General features: G+C 37.7%; 2 protein-coding genes across 17 annotated transcripts in view; one reads left to right on the forward strand and one right to left on the reverse strand.

Moving 5' to 3' along the window:
* Window positions 1-17,218, forward strand: part of PLEKHA3 (pleckstrin homology domain containing A3) — a 138,927-nt gene that overhangs the window by 5,660 nt on the left and 116,049 nt on the right. For all 16 annotated transcript variants that reach the window (XR_013828671.1, XR_013828672.1, XR_013828673.1 and 13 more), the window contains exons 3-7: window positions 3,532-3,687; window positions 6,175-6,311; window positions 7,832-7,996; window positions 11,111-11,154; window positions 12,802-12,917. Coding sequence is in view for 3 of the 16 variants with exons in the window: in XM_079924037.1 (XP_079780163.1) it covers window positions 3,532-3,687; window positions 6,175-6,311; window positions 7,832-7,996; window positions 11,111-11,154; window positions 12,802-12,917 (618 nt within the window). In the remaining 13 variants the exon portion in view is untranslated. The remainder of the gene's footprint in view (window positions 1-3,531; window positions 3,688-6,174; window positions 6,312-7,831; window positions 7,997-11,110; window positions 11,155-12,801; window positions 12,918-17,218) is intronic.
* Window positions 13,513-15,888, reverse strand: LOC307187632 (small ribosomal subunit protein eS27-like). Its single transcript, XM_079923965.1, has one exon. The coding sequence runs from the start codon at window positions 15,829-15,831 to the stop codon at window positions 15,577-15,579; it is 255 nt and encodes an 84-aa protein (XP_079780091.1). The 5' UTR covers window positions 15,832-15,888; the 3' UTR covers window positions 13,513-15,576.

A 17,218-nucleotide genomic window follows, 5' to 3' on the forward strand; every position in this document is an offset into this window, starting at 1 on the left:
TTCCTTCTTTTCTTCGTCATCTTGGAAGTGAGGACCTGAGAGAGCTGACATACCACTCTTGACATTAACCTTGACCACCTGTCTGAGGTAGTGTCTGTCAGATTTCTCTACTGTAAAGTTACCTTCCCCACTCCTTTTCCATACTGTGCTTTTTCAAAAGGGGAGAAAAAAGCAGTAAGTCATGCTGTAATTTTCATGAAGGAAGGTTTCATGGACCATTGATTCATTTGTGTGTGTGGTTGGGATATGTGGGGTGCAAGTAGGTAGGAGAAATCAGACAAAGTGGTAATGAAAAGTATTGAATTCTTCAAAGAGAATTGAAGGAAGAAATAAAGCACTAGAGAAGGGCGTGTTACACCCTACAGGGGCTCATGGCTACATAAGATATAGAAACACTTCAGCGTTGTTACTTGCATATTCTCTGAACTATATGAGGTGTAATTTTGTTTTATTTTTATAAATCACACAAGAAAAGCACATTCAAAGCATGAATTTTTATTTTTTTAAAAAATTATGGGAACTTCCCTGGCCATCCAGTGGTTAAGACTCTGTGATCCCACTGCATGGGGCACACAGGGTTTGGTACTTGGTTGGGGTAAGATCCCACATGCCACGCACTGCGGCCAAAAAAGAAAAAAAAGATATAAAAAAAAAATGATGGTTTTATCTCATCTTATTCTTCATATTTGATTCCAAATGAGATTCTGACTCTTGTCAGAAATCAAACTACATTCAAAGGTCAAAGATTTGACAACCTTGAGGATATTTAAAAGACTGTTAGTGGCAGAATTCTTAAGGCAACTCTAGCACTTTTTCAAGCCATGGCAGCGTTATTGTTGTCCTTGTTATTTGTTTAAAGAATAAGATACAGAAATGGGCACAAATCTTCAATATTCAGCCTTAAGAATGCTTACAAAGTGAATACATTTGTGTAATCACCACCCAGATCAAGAATTAGAATATTATCAGCATTCTAGATGCTGGGATAATAATCATGTTACCTCAGCCATTAATCTCTCTAAAAGGTTACCATTAATCTGACTTTTATCACCATATTTAAGTATTGCCTGCTTTTGAACATTATATAACTGGAATAAATCAATGTTTTCTTTTGTGTCTGGCTTACCATTATATTTGCGAAATTCATCTATGTCATTCTTTGTAACAGTTCACCATTCTTACTGATGTGTTGTAATATTTTTATTGTGTGATTGTCCCACAGTTTGGCTCTCCATTCTAGTACTGATGGGTGTTTGTTTGTTTTTTCCATTTTGTTTCCATTTTGGGACTATAATAAGTAAAGCTGCCATAAACATTCTCATATATTTATTTTGTTGAACATATATATGCGTTTCTGTTCAGTATATATCTAGAACTGGAGTGGAATTGCTAAGGGAGACATTGAATATTCATACATTCAGCTTTAACGGATATTAAAGGAAATACTATTCTTGACTTTTGTTAAAACAGTAGGCACAAAGAAGCAGACTTACAGATGTAGAGAACAAGCTAGCTGTAGAGAACAAGCTAGCGTTACCAGTGGGGAGAGAGGAGGGAGGAGGAGCAAGATAGAGGTAAAAGCTTAAGAGGCACAAGCTACCGTGTATAAAATAAATAAGCTACAAGGATGTATTGTACAGCACAGGGAGTGTAGGCAATATTTTATAATAACTATAAGTAGAGTATAGTCTATAAAAATTTTTAATCACTATGTTGAACAGCTGAAACTAGTATAATGTTGTAAATCAACTATACCTCAATTTAAAAAAATTATTAAAAAAACCCAGTAAGGCAGACTTTACTCAGGTCTGTTGGAATAGGTATAGGAGCTACTGCAGTGGAGTTTTGCAGTAGGGGAGAGAAATTGGGCTCAACTCTGAATACAACAAGGAAAAGTGGGAGTTTATAGCCAAGGAACAGAGTGGCAGGGGGCGGGATAGGGGAATCAGTGGATGGAAAATTACAAGGATGAAACTTCAGAGATAAAGGGGGATTCTGATTAAACAGACCTAACGGGATTCTTATTGGAGGCAGGTCAGGGTGATCAGATATTATTACCTGGGGGTGGTGGGAAGTGGAATTTGGTCAGATGAGGAGGGTGATCAGATATTGAGGGTGGGGGATTCTGGCTAAACTGACTTAGCAGGATGTTTGCTAAAAGTGGACTCTACTAGGACAGAGCTGGAAGCCCCAGATTGGGCCTAGTCAAGCAGAGGGTTCAGAAGAGCCCAACAAGTTTGATCAAGGAGAGACTTTTTGTCTCAGATAGTGCCAAACTGTTTACCAAAGTAATTGTACCAATTTGTTTTTCAACTAGTATGAGAGTTTCAGTTGCTTTTCATCCTTGCCAAAGCTTACTATTAGCAATTTGAAGATTTTGAATTCTTCTATTATACCTAGTGCTATCTCATGGTGGTTTGTTTTTTAAAACACTAATGGATTGAATCACTGTTAAATTTATTTATTTATTTATTTTTGGCTGCGTTGGATCTTCGTTGCTGTGCACGGGCTTTCTCTAGTTGGGGCAAGCAGGGGCTAGTCTTTGTTGCGGTGTGCGGGCTTCTCATTGCGGTGGCTTCTCTTGTTGCGGAGCACGGGCTCTAGGCACGCGGGCTTCAGTAGTTGTGGCACGTGGGCTCAGTAGTTGTGACTGGCGGGCTCTAGAGCGCAGGCTCAGTAGTTGTGGCACACAGGCTTAGTTGCTCCTCGGCATGTGGGATCTTCCCGGATCAGGGCTCGAACCCGTGTCCCCTGCATTGGCAGGCAGATTCTTAACCGCTGCGCCACCAGGGAGATCCCTCTCATGGTGGTTTTAACTTGCATTTTTTTCAATAACTAATGATGTTGAGTATTTTTTTAGATATTAATTAGGCAATTGAACATCCTCTTCTTTTGAAGTCCCTTTTCAAGTCTTTGGCCCAGTTTCTAAACTGAGCTATCTTTCACATTGATTTGTAGGAGTTCTTCGTATAGTCTGAATGAGTTTTCGTATTGCAGATAATTCTCCTGATCTGTAGTTTGTGTTTTCATTCTGTTAATGGTATCTTTTGACGAACAGAAGTTTTTAATTTCAGTAATACCCAATTTGTCAAAAATTTTTTTAATTAGAACTTTTTATGTCCTATTTAAGAAATCTTCTTGAAGGTTTATTGTTTTACCTTTTATATTTAGGTCTATTTTAGGTTGGTGGTTGACGTAAAATTCTGTAAAAAAGAGTGTGATAAGTGTGACAGGGGTACTGGTGGCCCCAGGGGAGGGAGTTCTTAGATCTCACTTTTCAGTAGTTAATTTGTTGTTGTTTTCTGTTCACATGCTACCACCACTTTGACACCACTGCCAGCCTGGGTATATGTGAGAATGGTGGCTTGGAGGGTACCCCTGGATACCCCTTAAGGAGGTGTCACTGCCTGCCTCTTGAATCAGAGTTTGTTGTTTTAGGTCTGAAACATCTAATACTGTGTAAGTGATGATTTGATTCTCCACAAATTACTTGAGTTCGTGACTATATTTTCCCTTTGTTTATCATCGTAGTCCATTCAGCAGACAACACAAGAATGGAATTAATCATTCCAGGAGAGCAGCATTTCTACATGAAGGCAGTGAATGCAGCTGAAAGACAAAGGTGGCTGGTTGCTTTGGGGAGCTCCAAAGCCTGTTTGTCTGATACTAGGACTAAAAAAGAAAAAGGTAACTATAAATTTTTCCTTTGTGGTGAGAATATTTTCTTTAACATAAATGTAAATTGTCATGTTCACTTATAGTAATTTATCCCAAAGAAATAATCAGAAATGTAGAAGATCTATGTACATAGATGTTCATTATAGTGAAAAAATTTATAAACATTGCCAAGGTTTAAATTTAGGGGAATGGTTCAGTAAACTATATAGTGCTTTCATAGGCTGATATATTATGTAGCCAGTAAAATGTTTACAAGGAATTTTAATGATATGAGAAAATGCCCAAAGTTAAGTGATAATTGAAAAAAGCAGGATTCAAAATTACATAGCCACTCCTTGGCCAACTCAGGAAAGATACGTAAGAATTGGTCAGGTTGTTACCTTTGGAAAGGGAATTTGTGGGAGACACTCACTTTTCACTTTATACCCTTTGACCGTAACTTTTGACTTTACCAGCTACAGATATTGCCCGTTCAAAAGCAAAGCAAGGGACTTCCCTGTTGGTCCAGTGGTTAGGACTCAGCGCTTTCACTGCCGTGGCCCTGGGTTCAATCCTTGGTCGGGGAACTAAGATCCCGCAAGCTACGCATCCATGGCCAAAAAGAAAAAAAAAAGAGCCAAGCAAATAATTTATGGTATTAGTTCAATTATATGCAGATATAATGTGAAAATAATAACAGTATTTATATCTTGGTAGTGAGATTGCAGTTTTTTTCCCTATATATTTTTGATTTTCAAAAATTTTCACTGAGCATGTATTACTTTTATAATTAAAAACAATAGAAGTTATTTAAATTAGTGAAAACAACTAAATTGTGGGTTATTGAAAAATGAAGGCTAAGGATTGAATTTATAACAGTTTTCAAATATGTGGAAGAACATCACGGATAGAGTGTGGTTAAGGGTAGGATAAGAAGGAATGAGGACTTCCTTGGTGGTCCAGTGGTTAAGACTTCGCCTTCCAATGCGGGTTCCATCCCTGGTTGGGGAGCTAAGATCCCACGTGCCTTCACGAGCAGAAAACAAAAAAACAGAAACAATATTGTAACAAATTCAATAAAGACTTTAAAAATGGTCCACATCGAAAAAAAACAGGGAATGAATAGTCACAATAGCCAAAAGGTAGAAACAACCCAAATGTTTATAGACAGATGAATGGATAAACATAGTATGGTATATACATAAAATGGTATTCAGCCTTATTATAAAGGAAGGAAATTCTAACAGATGCTATGAATAATGGTATGAATCTTGATGAATCTTGAATATGTGCTAAGTGAAATAAGCCAGTCACAAAAGGACAAATATTATTCCACTTATGTGGGGTACCTAGAGTCGTCAAATTCATAGAGACAGAAAATCGAATGGTGATTTCTAGGGGTTAAGGGAGGGGGAAAAGGAGAGTTAGTGTTTAAAGTGTGTAGAGTTTCAGTTGGGGAAGATGAAAAAGTTCTGGAGATGGATGGTTGTACAGTAATGTGAATGTACTTAATGCCATCAAACTGTATACTTAAAAATGGTTAAAATAGTACACTTTGTTATATATATATATATCTACAATTAAAAAGAAGGAATGGACTTAAACTTGGGTAAAAATTAATTTAGGTTAGGTTAAATGGGCAGATAGAGCTGCTTTGGTCTACTCTGGCTAGAGGGGCTTCATGACTAGTACCACAAAGCAGTGCCACTGGCTCAAAGAATATGGAGAAGCACCAGGATCTACTGTGTATACTTTTTTTCCTTCCTCTGCTGCTTACACATCTAGTTTAGAAGGTATTGGTAAGTGAGTGGCTGAGATTATGGCTGGATGTTTAGTCTGTCTGGATATATTAAAGAAAGGAACATAGGCTTTTAATTAAAAAAAATTCTTAAACCAATACTATGTGAAAATGAAGCTGTGAAAGGAACAGAAGAAAACAAATGAATGTTTATATAGAGCAGTTGTAACTATATAAGTTAAAAACTTCTGTTACCAAAATACAATAAAGAAAACTGAAAGAAAGCTGACAGATCTTGAAAAGTATTTACAGTATTTTGGAGGGATGAAAGATTGCTATCTTTAATGCGTAAGAACTTTTATAAATTATAAATTTATCGATTTATATATTACTAAGAGAAAAACCAAACATTAGAACTGGAAAAATGTGTAAAGGACAAGAAAAGCCAATTCACAAAAAAAGAAATACAAGTGCTTATCAAATTAAAGATGAGTAATGGAATGGAAATATCCTGTATAAGGCATTCATTGTCATCAGCCTGTCTCTGGAAATTAATCTACCTAAACTTCATGTCAGACATATGACAGCCAGTTTTTTCCACCTATCTAAAGAGAAGATGTTTCCTCAGGGAAAACCTTATATTCTATTTCCAAGGTCTCATACGTCTTAAGCTACAGGTATTCATATCTATTGCCTTACTTTTTAATGATTCCATTTTGTTGTTTTGCCTCTGAAGTATGAAAATAGTCTAATTGAATGTTTGCATATGTTCCTTTCAGAAATAAGTGAAACCAGTGAATCTCTGAAAACCAAAATGTCTGAGCTTCGCCTCTACTGTGACCTCCTAATGAAGCAAGTTCATACGATCCAAGAATTTGTTCACCATGATGAGAATCATTCATCTCCCAGCATAGAGGTATATCCAAGATGATCCTTTCATGTCTGATTATGCTTTGCAGCATATGGTGGGTGAACTTTTTACATAAGATGACAGAGAAGCATTTTCAAAATGAGTTATTCTCAGCTATTCAGACCTCTTCGTACTGTAGACTATCTGGAAGTTTGTAGTATCTTTTAGACTATGTCTGTATAACCAGAGTAAAGCAGCAAGCAGCACATTTGTCCAAGGACTCAAGGCCTGTCTTTGCAGCCAATTGATTATTTGATGGTTGGGGTAGGAAAGAAGCATTACCAGCTTTGTTCTCCAAACTAACTGCATGAGTTCATTGGACAGGTGCTGTTCTCTTTCTTTTGTAATTAGGTCCTAGCTTAACTACTGAGGGTTAATAATTTAACTTTATAAACTGACTTAAAAAAAGAATCATTTTCAGAGCAGTGATGTAGGAATCAAAATTCAGATTTGCAGAACCTGGCTATTAAATAGGCTCATTCTTTCTGGTGAAGTAGGACCAGTGAGCCTTACTGCTCTCCGGGTGAAAGGCCAGCCTGGTTCCCAGTCCCCTTTTGCCTAACTTGGGAGAAGTGGGACAAGAAATCTTCCTACTTTTCTGTGGCCTTCTACTAGGGAGGAATCTTAGGTGAGGTAGGTTGCCTTTAGATGCAAGTACATTAAACCCTAAGGCACTTGCTGTTTCACCACAGGCTCTCTGCAGGCAGGTGCCCTTACATCTGCTCCATTGGCTCAGGGACAGTGTCGGGGACCCAATCTTGTTCTATCCTTCCACTCTGCCATTTTTGGTGTGTTGTTTTTTTCTCCTCATGCCCTAGCCTTCAAGGTGACTACAAGTGCGCACAGAAGCAGGAGGCAGTGGGGTAGCCAGGGTGGAGAGAGACCATCTCAGTTTGCTGTCCTTTGCTTTTATCAGGGAATGAAAATCCCAGAAACCCCAGCAGACTTCTCATTATCTTTTTAGTCTGGGTCCATGAAAACTAGGAAAAATGAGTATTTGACAAAGGGTCATGGAATAGACATGACTGGCTTAGACCAGTCTATATTCATCCCTCAGGAGCAAGGCGCTCTGCTGTCCCAAAAAGAACTTGGAGTTTTTATTCTACCAAGGAAGAAATGGGGGAATGTGCGTGGGGTAGACATGAATTCTACCTGGCACTCAGTGACCCCCATGGTGTTCCACTGCTATGATTACCTTTGGAATTCTGATAGTTAGAAACTTACAGTCTAGGTAAGGTTTATTTAAGATAAATTTTTGTACACAGTTTTTCAATATGATACTTCGTTTAAATGCAAGAGTTATTTTTTTCTTGGAGTCTAATTTCATACATTGTTTACCTGAGAGACAGATAATTCTTATTCATGCATTGCTTTAATTTTCTAAGGTAATGCATTTTAAACAGATTTGAGCATAACCTAGTAAGGTATCCATTGAAGGTAATGTTTCATTACTTGATGGTAAGGTGGTGCATGAATCCACATAGCTGTGTGTGAATCTGTTCAACTTTTTGCATGTAATTTTTCAGAACATGAATGAAGCCTCTTCTCTACTTAGTGCCACGTGTAATACATTCATCACAACGCTTGAGGAATGTGTGAAGATAGCGAATGCCAAGTTTAAACCTGAGATGTTTCAGCTGTGCCATCCGGATCCCTTAGTTTCTCCTGTGTCACCTTCTCCTGTTCAAATGGTTGGAATTTCTGGTTTTTCTTCCAGTGATACTGCATGTGGTTTTGTTTTTGTGTTTATTTTTAAGACTGGAAACTGGCAGTAGGAGGGAAATAGTCAACAGGTTGAATTTTTTTTTTTTACTGTACTCAGATTCTGTATGGGAGCCTCTCAGCTGATGGGCTCAACATGAGCCAAGGTCCTGATCCCCTCCCCTTGGAAGGGCTATGCCATTTACCCCAGTGTGTCAGGAAAATATTATAGTGCTCTGTGGGTGCTGTGACATGAAAAGGTTGGGTAACACTCTTCTATTTGGTAAAAACACCACTAAGGGGTGAAGATTTACTCACAAGGGGATAAAATTAAGTAAATCTTTAGAGGAGCTGTAAGGGATTCGAAACAACATGTTACAGGGGAAACAGTATTTTATAGTCAGCATTTGGATTTGAACCTTCCAAGTAGGCAAGTTACTTAATCTCTCTGGACTTCATTTTTTTCATCTGTAAATTACAGTGTTTTTTACATCAGAGGTAGATGTAACCTGTTTAATGTTAGGTCCTTAACATTAGGTTCTTATCTTCTGATTACTGTGAACAGGGAGTACTCTTTTTGCCAAGGGTGATGGATTCATTGTCCTTTTCAAGGTAATAAACTTGCCCTAGCATGCTTTGGGAAACTTGGAGGTGAGATGAGGTTTGATGAAACCTTACATGTTTTTCATCAAACTATTTTTGTGAACTCTTTTGTGGAATGAAGAATGCCACCTGGCTCTTATTTTAGCAATTACCAGCAGACCTATTTGTTGGCAGAAATAATAGGGTACAACTTATTCTGAGGTTCTCTTAACCACCACAGCAAATTTGGTCATATGAGAATTAGTAAAGATTATTACCTAAATTTATTTAGATCATTATTTTCCTAAAGTGTTAAAAATTTTTTTTTATTTGGTTGCTGTGCAACTGAGTATTAGTTGCGGCTCACCGGCTCCTTAGTTGCAGCACATGGGCTCCTTAGTTGAGGCAGGCAAGCTCCTTAGTTGCAGCATGCAAACTCTTAGTTGCAACATGCATGTGGGATCTAGTTCCCTGACCAGGGATTGAACCTGGGCCCCCTGCGTTGCGAGCGTGGAGTCTTAACCACCGCGCCACTAGGGAAGTCTCTAGATCATTGATTTCTAAATAATTTATGATGGACCAACAGCATCCTCTGAGATAGGTATACCATGAAAATGAGTTTGATGGCCAGATTAGTTTGGGAAGTTCTAGGTTAACTTAAAACAAATTGGGTTTTGCTGATGTAGGACTTCTTAGAACCTCTTTTATGCTAAAGTGTATTATGAATCTCTGAGGAGAGGTGGTGTGTAGTGTTTCTGAAATTTATTTGATGATTGAACCCTTTTTATTTTTTAATAACTCAGAGGACTGTGTTGTTTAGTAGAACACAGTTTGACAATGTTGCTTTTTCGAACAATTTTAGGTTTATTGTGGACTGCTAAATAACATGTATAGTTGAACAAAAAATCCTGATCTTTTGAGATGAATGTATAGTGCTATGTTCCTGAGCTTGATGTACAAGGAGTACACTGTATTTTTTTTAAGGTGGACTTTATAGAATCAAATATAATGAAAACACCTCAAACCTGCCTAATTTCTTCATTGAACTTCTGAGGAGAATGCCTTCTGTTATAAATGTTCTATAGTCCAGAGAGGTCATATGTGTATTTTATGTATAAGAAGCTATAATAACTGTCTCTTTTAAACTAAAACTTTTTATCAGTAGAAACATTACAAGAAATCCAATAAGTTAATCTAGGAAATACTGGTTGGAGGCCACTTATTTTTCCTCACTGTGCCGTTTTACTTCATACATAAGGCAAAAATTGTGGCTTACGGTAAATAGTTCTGGAGACACATAGCATGGAAAGTAAGGTCAGACAGTCTTCAAGAGGAAATCTTTTTCTTTCTTTTTCTTTAACGACATGAGTAAATGAAAAATGAAGCTGAAAAATTTGAGAATTCCAAAATTAACTTGATCTTTATAACTACTTTATATGGTTATCTCATCGTGTCCCTCTTTAAATTAACTTGCACTCAGTTATATTTCAAATCATCATAGAAGTTTAAACAATTGTCATTTTGATCCACAGATAATTGTAGTGGGGGTGTTGCTGCGTGAGTAATCCTAAAGGAAGTGATTTCTGTTAAAGGAGATGTTAATGTCCAGTTGCATCTTTATTTTAATCATATTAGATATCCTTGGACTACAAATTGGATGGGTCATAATTGTTCTCATTTCAACTGGGATTTCTCAGAGCAACTGTAGAAGGCATTTACGTAACATAACTGTTAGACTTGGACTCACTTGTAAGACTCTTAAGCCCCTGTATATAAAGCAACCATCCTTAGCCTTTGATATAAACGTTGCTTTTTTTGCTACTTTGCTAAGCATTGAAATCTACTTGGCTACCTCTGTTTTTTTGGTGGAGTAGTTAGATCTAAATTATGTTTCGTATTTGTCATATTTATTAATACTATGCTGACTCAGATTTTATTTATTTATTTATATTTTAAGTGTATGTTTTTAGAAACCTATTTGAGGCTTAGGGTTCCTCTTCTGAGTTTTTAAAAGACTTGAATAATTAATGCTGTTTTCCATGAAAACCACACTTTAGAACATCTGTGTAATAGCTACCTGAATAATGAATGGTAAGGAGAAGCTCTGCCCTTTAAAAAAAAGAGAGAGACATTTATTAGATTATTTTCTTTTCTGGCTTGCTGGATACTCCTTTTCATCACAAATAGTGTGATTTTTTTGGGGACTTGTTAAGTATACTGTTTTTTTATATCTTTATACAAACACATGTATTATATATATATTATAAAATTCAGTTTTTAATATTGAGAAAACAATCCAGCATGTTTTTGTATGTGTTGAGAAAGATTTCAGTTAATAATTATTGGGGAGAAAGCTTGATATTGTGCTAATAATGTTACTTGGGTCTGTAAAAAATAAATTTTTTGGCCAGCCATCTTTTTCTTTGAGTAAATTTATGTTAATTATGATAATAATAATATATTAGAGCTGTCTTATTCTACTTGATATATGAATTATGCTTATTTTCTTTTTAAATTTCTAGATGAAGCGTTCTGTCAGCCACCCTGGTTCTTGCAGTTCAGAGAGGTAAAATAACCTTTTCTTCTGACCAAGTTCTCTCAGAATTATACCTACTTAGGGAACTTCTTTGGGTCTTTAACATAAAGTGGAATGTAAACTCTGTATGGGCAAAGTCTGGTTCTGATTTGCTCAGCAAATTCTCTTAGTGCTTAGTATAGGGTCTGGTCCCAGTAGGTAGTAGGTAAAGAAAAAAAATGAGTGAATAAATTAGTCAGCAAGGTAAGCACCTTGACAGCTATCATACTTTTTTTAGATGTAAATTATATCCAACGATGGTTAATAGAAATCCATTTTTGATGTATTAAGGCTCCAAGCTTAGGCTTATTTTACTACAGTTTTTTATAGCATCATATATTCATGCTGAGCTGTTGTTATAATAGGAGCTAAGGTGTTACTGAAAAGAGAGAAAAACTATTGATATTTTAAAGTATGTATTCATATCAACACATTTAAAAAATTTACGTTCTAGATCTTGCCAATATCCCAGGCTATTTATCTTGGTAGGTAACATTCTTTTAAGTTGCTATGGTTGTCTTATTATGGTTGTCTTTGGAAAATGATGAAATTATAGTGACATTAGCATTTATTTCTCTACATTAATATAGGGGTAGGGGAAAAAAAAGGTTATTGTAGGATTATGTGAAATCACATGTGTGAAACTTTAGAAAATTGTAAAGCACTATAGAATTCATCTTTCATTCAGTAAACATCTATTGAGTGCCTACCAAAAGAAAAAAAAGTGCTAACTGAACCCCCTTATTATTTTGTCACTTTATTTTTCCCTCTGATGGTTATGTAATTGATTGAACTGTCACGGGCTGAGAGGAGTCCAGTGATGTGTGTATCTAATCCTATCAGGGAATGAAGAGTTTCATCAACTGAATTTTCCAGAAAAATAAAAGCTTGATTCCTTTAACAAACTTTTATCTTTATGACAGAATTTTTTTGACCTGTATTTTATCCTTTCTACCTTATTAAATAAGATATAATAAGAATTTTAAAACTTTTTTCTTTTTTTTGATGAATCAAAGTTGTCATTAAGAACAGTAATGTTGGGCTGTCATCCAGTGGTAGTTGAGGTGCTGTTGAGTGGTGGTGATTTGCTTCTGTGTTGAATTTTTTAGGTTGATTTTTCTAGTTCTCTGGTTTTCCAGACTGATTTTTTAAAACTAGTTTTCCTAGCCTCCATTTGCCGTCTTTATCCGCTCTTGCTGCTCTCAGTGAGTTGGCTCCTAGCATGCTCCCACGCTGCTTGCCCGTCCCCTCCGCTCTGCTGTTTTATATTGGCTGTGGATGACGCTAGATGCATGCACTTGTGAAGTCCATAACTTCTAGTTTTTAAACACTTGTTAACCATCTGATACGTTTACTCTCTAGCTGGACCTTCCTCTATAAAAGAAATCACTTCTTCATTGTACCTCTTTTCCTTTTAATTTGGCTCAGAGGCTGTATTCCCCAGCTTACCAACTAGATTCTAAATGATTTGGCTTGTTTGTGGCCTGACCTCTGAAGGAGTAGAATGTTGCTAAAATAGAACTTTGGGTATTAAAATAGTTCTTCTTTCATTTAAAGAGAAGTCATTGAAAACTGCAGTTGAGGGTGTTTTCATTTGTTGAAGTCCTTAAAATTTAATGCTTTTTATTTAACTTGCAGGAGTAGCCACTCTATAAAAGAAACAGTGTCTACACTTCACCGACTCTCCCAGAGGCGCCGAAGAACCTACTCAGATACAGACTCTTGTAATGATGCTCCTCTCGAAGACCCAGATAGTAAGTTAGAAGGGCTGTGTCTCTCCCTTTGGCCTATTCAGCAAAATTGGTGTGGGGCTCTGTAATTGTTGAAATGAAGGGTACTGACAGTGACCACTGTACTTGCCCGTGAATTCAGAGCTAAGCAACTAGCACACAATCAACAGAAGCTCATATATCCTCTTACAGTCACCTTTGTTATTAGGAAGTACTAAGTATCTCTTTGTAAGTACCATATCTTAGATTTATATATGTAATATCAAAATCTTTTACTCCCACTGCATTTTAGTAATCTCTTAGTAATTTATATTCCCATTGTGTTTGCATTTAAAAAACATGTTAGAAGAAAGCATAAATTGTAGGTAGGATTCTAGGGGAAAATAAAGGCAAGTTCTAAGTTCAAAGAAAAAAAATCAGCATTGTTACTTAAAGAATTTGAAATGGCCAAGGACAATAATTTTTTCTGGTGGTGGTGATGAATTATAATAACATTTATTCCTGTACCTTTTCTTCCTTATTATTAAAGAGTCAGCATACTGTGATTGAATCCTTTAGGAAAGGTTTTGTGATTTATGTTAAAATTTAATTATTTTTCTCTTCAGAGAAAAAGCTTTGAAAGTCAGTCAGAATATCTACTTCGACAGTAGTGACCATGATTTTCAGTGAATGCCAATATGGTATTATTATTACAGCTCCATTAATAGACTTTTGCTTTTCAGAGTCTTTACTATTGCCCGTGAAACATGTGGGATAGAAATTACATACAGTTCTCAATTAAGCAACAGATTGTGTTCCAAGAGTTTATTTGTAAGTCAGCTGTTTGGAACAAGATTTTATTTCCCTTATGGAAATGACATGGTGAATGGTGGTTAACTTCTTTAGATGGCCTAGAAGAGCCCGGCTGATTTATAGTGTGGCTGAAATGGGACTAAACAATGGTGTTGGATTTCTAGTATTTGAATATGTTGAAAACATTGTATAAAATAGAGTTGCTTTACTTAACCAGAAGGTTAAACAGGTTTAATTAGAGGAGAAATGTAAAGTTCGTGAAAATGGTTGAGATTCTAAAGGGGACTGCTGATCATTTTCAGATGTTTAGAAGTTGATGGCATTTTTTTTTTTTTTTTTTTTCGGTACCCGGGCCTCTCACTGTCGTGACCTCTCCCGTTGCGGAGCACAGGCTCTGGACACGCAGGCTCAGCAGCCATGGCTCATGGGCCCAGCTGCTCCGCGGCATGTGGGATCTTCCCAGACTGGGGCACGAACCCGTGTCCCCTGCATCGACAGGCCCCACTGCGCCACCAGTGAAGCCCGGCATTTTTTTAAAAAATAAGTTTATTTATTTATATTTGGCTGTGTTGGGTCTTTGGTGCTGTGTGTGGGCTTTCTTTAGTTGAGGCGAGCGGGGTCTACTCTTCGTTGCGGTGCATGGGCTTCTCATTGCGGTGGCTTCTCTTGTTGTGGAGCACAGCCTCTAGGCGCCTGGGCTTCAGTAGTTGTGGCACGTGGGCCCACTAGTTGTGGCTCACGGGCTCTAGAGCGCAGGCTCAGTAGGTGTGGTGCACAGGCTTAGTTGCTCCGCGGCATGTGGGATCTTCCCGGACCAGGACTCAAACCCGTGTCCCCTGCATTGGCAGGAGGATTCTTAACCACCGTGCCACCAGGGAAGCCTGCATTTTTTTTTTTTAATGCCCATTTTTCTTACAGAACTAATCTATTTATTGATATAGAACACTATGCTCATTATCATTTTGAATATAAGTTGGGCAATGAGTAAAGAAATGAAAGAAGGAAAAGGATTGAGTGTCGAAAGGGGTTGGGAGAAACTTTCCTGGGCCAATTTACTAGATCTTGGAAGTGATAAGAAAAAGAGGAAAATGGTTAAAGAGCTTAAGTATGGGAAAAAATGTCACCTGGGGCAGGTAACATACATTCTGATTTACCTTGCTCTTTCTGCCTTTTATACATGACCCTTTTCATCCAGAGCTTATGAAAGAGTTCTATTCTGCCTTGTACTTTTCCTTAGATGCCATTTCTTTTTTTAAATTTTGTGGCTGCGTTGGGTCTTCGTTGCTGCACACAGGCTTTCTCTAGTTGCGGTGAGTGGGGGCTACTCTTCGTTGCAGTGCGGGGGCTTCTCATTGCGGTGGTTTCTCTTGTTGTGGAGCATGGGCTCTAGGTGTGTGGGCCCAGTAGTTGCAGCACACGGGCTCAGTAGTTGCGACACCAGGCCCTAGAGCGCGTGGGCTTCAGTAGTTGTGGTGCACAGGCTCAGTAGTTGTGGCTTGCGGGCTTAGTTGCTCTGCGGCATGTGGGATCTTCCTGGACCAGGGCTCAAACCCGTGTCCCCTGCATTGGCAGGTGGATCCTTAACCACTGCGCCACCAGGGAAGTCCTGCCATTTCTTTTTTTTAAGGGCGTCATTTTCATTGGTTATAGCTAAATTAATTCTTTCAAAGCCAGCCATTTTCCTTAGCTCTTTTCTCTTTTAGGCACTCTGGTTCTGATTTTTTTGCCCATAATCAATACTTTATTGAAAAACTGACACCAAAATAGGAGAGTGCTGTTGTATACCTTACAAAATTAAACATAATTACATTATCTTGGTAGATTAACTGGAATTAATGAACTGATAAGGCTTTCTGCGATAGAACACAAATTCAGGAAGTTGTGTGGATCATTAGTGTTGCTTTCTTCTAAATGAACACCCTTCTGTGAGTCTGGCCTTTCCTCCCGTCGGCTGGCACAACACGGTTGAACAATCTACACAAAGCACCACTGTCTGAGCATGGCTGTAAACCGTGGTAATCTTGTAGCAGCCTGGACATTTTACATCCATAAAATAAGAATTTGCACTTTGAACCAGCCGTTCCTTTCTGTGTTTTTTCTTTTCCTCTTCCAAGGAAGGATGCAGTAAATCTCTAGCCAAAGGCATGTTGATCCTTCTGCAAGCCCAGCCCGTGCAGATCTCTAAGGCGACACCCCTAGCGAGCCTGGTTCTGAATTTTTTTTTTTTTTTTTTTTTTGCCATATGCGGGCCTCTCACTGTTGTGGCCTCTCCCGTTACGGTCCGGACCCGCAGGCTCAGCGGCCGTAGCTCATGGACCCAGCCGCTCCGCGGCATGTGGGATCTTCCCAGATCGGGGCATGAACCCGTGTCCCCTGCATCGGCAGGCGGACTCTCAACCACTGCGCCACCAGGGAAGCCCTGGTTCTGAATTTTTGAAAACTGTTTTTATAAGATCTAAGCGTAAATATTCCACTTAACACCCCCTAATTTAGCTGTTAAGGAGGGTAACAAAATTAGTTACACACACCCACACCCATACATGCATTAATGTTTATATATATATACTGGTGTTAATATTTTTATACATACATATATCTCACTTCTCTAGAACTTTTTAAAATTGGCAAGTGTAGGGTAGGTCAGAGTTTTATCCTTAGATTTCCTTCTGTTTATCCTAAAGTTTAGTGTCCCAGTTAGTTGACAAAGCAGAGACTGAATTAGTGCTCTTTCTTAGAAAGTATGTTTTGCAAATTAGCAATCTTAGTTGAAAGTCTTTATTGCAGCATATTCTTTTTCTTGAGATATGCAGCTGCTTCTACGTTTATTAACTAGATTTTTTAAAATTATAAAAGTGATAAATGTTCATGCTAAATTAAAAAAATATGTACATGTGAAAGTGAATAGGACCATGCCAATGTGTTTGATGTGCTCACTTGGCAGCTGCAGTGATAGTTTTGTGAGCTGCATCCCAAATGGAGATATGAGAACTTTCACTGTGACATACCTTGTCAGCTTTCCTCAGAAAATCTTGTGATGCTTTGCTGTATACCTAAAACTAACACAACATTGTAAATCAACTATACTCCAATAAAATTAAAATATTAAAAAAAAAAAAGAAAGAAAAAGAAAGTCTTGTGATGAAAAGAGCAAGACCTGAATTAGTTCCAGTTCTGTTACCAATTGTGTGATTCTTGGGTTAGGCCTGTAATCTTTTTTGGGACTTGGTTTCTTTGCCTAGAAAATGAGGAGGATACCAACAGCATTAAAACGATCAGGTTGGAAAAGCGATAGTTAAGAAAGACTAAATTCAATTCAGCAAATACTTATTGGCTGCTCATGTGTGCCAACCTTGGTTCTAGCAATGAACAAAACAAGTATCTCTCCTTCAGATAGTTTCATAATTTCTCAAGAACTCTGAAGTTTCTCCTTACAACTGCCAATACTAGAAAAGTTACATTTTTACTCTTAAACAAACGATCAAAAAGTTAGCAGGAAGCTACAGGAATTTCATGTCCCTGAATAGGAAATATTC

Source organism: Stenella coeruleoalba (assembly GCF_951394435.1).
Source record: "Stenella coeruleoalba genome assembly, chromosome: 6".
Taxonomy (NCBI): domain Eukaryota; kingdom Metazoa; phylum Chordata; class Mammalia; order Artiodactyla; family Delphinidae; genus Stenella; species Stenella coeruleoalba.

Coding starts and splice junctions, on each gene's coding strand:
- LOC307187632 (XM_079923965.1), bottom strand. CDS start 15,831: ATGCCTTTGGCTAGAGATTTACTGCATCCTTCCTTGGAAGAGGAAAAG.